This window comes from Arachis ipaensis, chromosome B03, assembly GCF_000816755.2.
Source record: "Arachis ipaensis cultivar K30076 chromosome B03, Araip1.1, whole genome shotgun sequence".
Classification (NCBI taxonomy): Eukaryota; Viridiplantae; Streptophyta; class Magnoliopsida; order Fabales; family Fabaceae; genus Arachis; species Arachis ipaensis.
In genome coordinates, this window is record NC_029787.2 from 16,173,656 (window position 1) to 16,175,061 (window position 1,406).

Sequence of the window (1,406 nt, forward strand, 5' to 3'; positions counted from 1 at the left end):
GTCTATACAAACTTTTATAATTGATAACATTAATTTGTGTTCTTTAGACACATTTTAACTAAATTTCTTGAAAATCTTAAATATTTTTTGTAATTGTTTTCTCTCTTTTAATTATCCTATTCAAAGACGTGCCTAAAGAATAAAATTTTCTTAGAGAAAAGTATCCAATTTAAAATTGTTTAAAGACCAACATAAATATAGATCTTAACCATGATTAACATGTGTTTTAAAGACATAATTTAAAAAAATCATGTTAGGTAAATAACAAAAAATTAACCACAAGCATAGAATATAAGTTAAAATATAAAATATTATACATTAAAAATAAATTAAAATTATTATTATTATTATACTGTTAAAACGTGTGAGAACACAAAATAGCTATATACTTTAAATATTTACTCTTTATGTTGTTAATTATCATTAATGCGTCAAAGTATAAAAACAAAGAAATATAAATGAGAAAAAAAAATAATAAATGAGAAATAAAAGTTTAGATATAGAGATACAAGAATAAATAATTATTAATTTTCCCTCCGTTTGCTTCTCCGTTGATGTAAGAGGAAGCTCCACCTGTTTCTCTGCAAATCCCTCCGTCATTTTCTCTCTCTCTCTTTCTCTCTCTAAAACATAATGATCTGCATTTTCTCTTCCACTTCTTAAATCCCTTTCTCTCTTCGTTTTCTTTCTTTCTTTCTTCTTTTATATTCAATGGAAAGTGTTCCTGCGGAAGATTCACATTCAGAAAACAACGATGACGAGCGAGTCTATTTCGTTCCTCTCAGGTCACATTCACGTTCCACTCTTCCTCTCACATTTTCTCCAATTCCAATTCTCCGAACCTCAAATAATTTCATTGGATTTAAAAAAAAAAAAAAAAAACAACATTTCTCTTTTGCTTCAATTTGATAGCTGCCTTTCCCCTTTTTTGTTTCTTCCATATGCATTGGTCTATGGAGTCTTGTGAATACTTGAATTGTTGGATTGAAAGTTGTTGTGAATGGTGTATTGATGTTATGTGTGTTTTCAGGTGGTGGAAGGAGGCTAAGGGTTCAATGCCGGAGGGTTCGGAAGGGAAGGAGGGTGTTTTATATTCAGGTGTTGCTGGTTCTTCATATGCAGGTCCTATGAAGATCATCAACAACATATTCAATTCGGATCTCATGTTTGGTCTCAAGAGGGAGGAGGAGTCATCCATGCAGAATCGCGAGAATGGCGAGGTTGGTGTGTCTGGCAGGGACTTTGCATTGGTTTCTGGGGAAATGTGGTTGCAGGCACTCAAGTGGTGAGTGGTTTTAGAGAATTCTATCTAACTTGTATAAGCAAATATTGTATAAATGATTGAATTGTGCGAGGTTCTAGTCAAAATATGCTTTTATGCTAGTTTTTTTTTTTTTTTTTTCTCA

The 1,406-nt window shown here is 31.4% G+C and overlaps 1 protein-coding gene across 1 annotated transcript in view; it reads left to right on the top strand.

Annotated features, from left to right (window-relative positions):
• Positions 533–1,406, top strand: part of LOC107630000 (ubiquitin carboxyl-terminal hydrolase 8) — an 8,468-nt gene continuing 7,594 nt past the window's right edge. The window contains exons 1-2 of the mRNA XM_016332990.2: positions 533–785; positions 1,031–1,285. Coding sequence (XP_016188476.1) covers positions 712–785; positions 1,031–1,285 — 329 coding nt within the window. The 5' untranslated portion in view covers positions 533–711. The remainder of the gene's footprint in view (positions 786–1,030; positions 1,286–1,406) is intronic.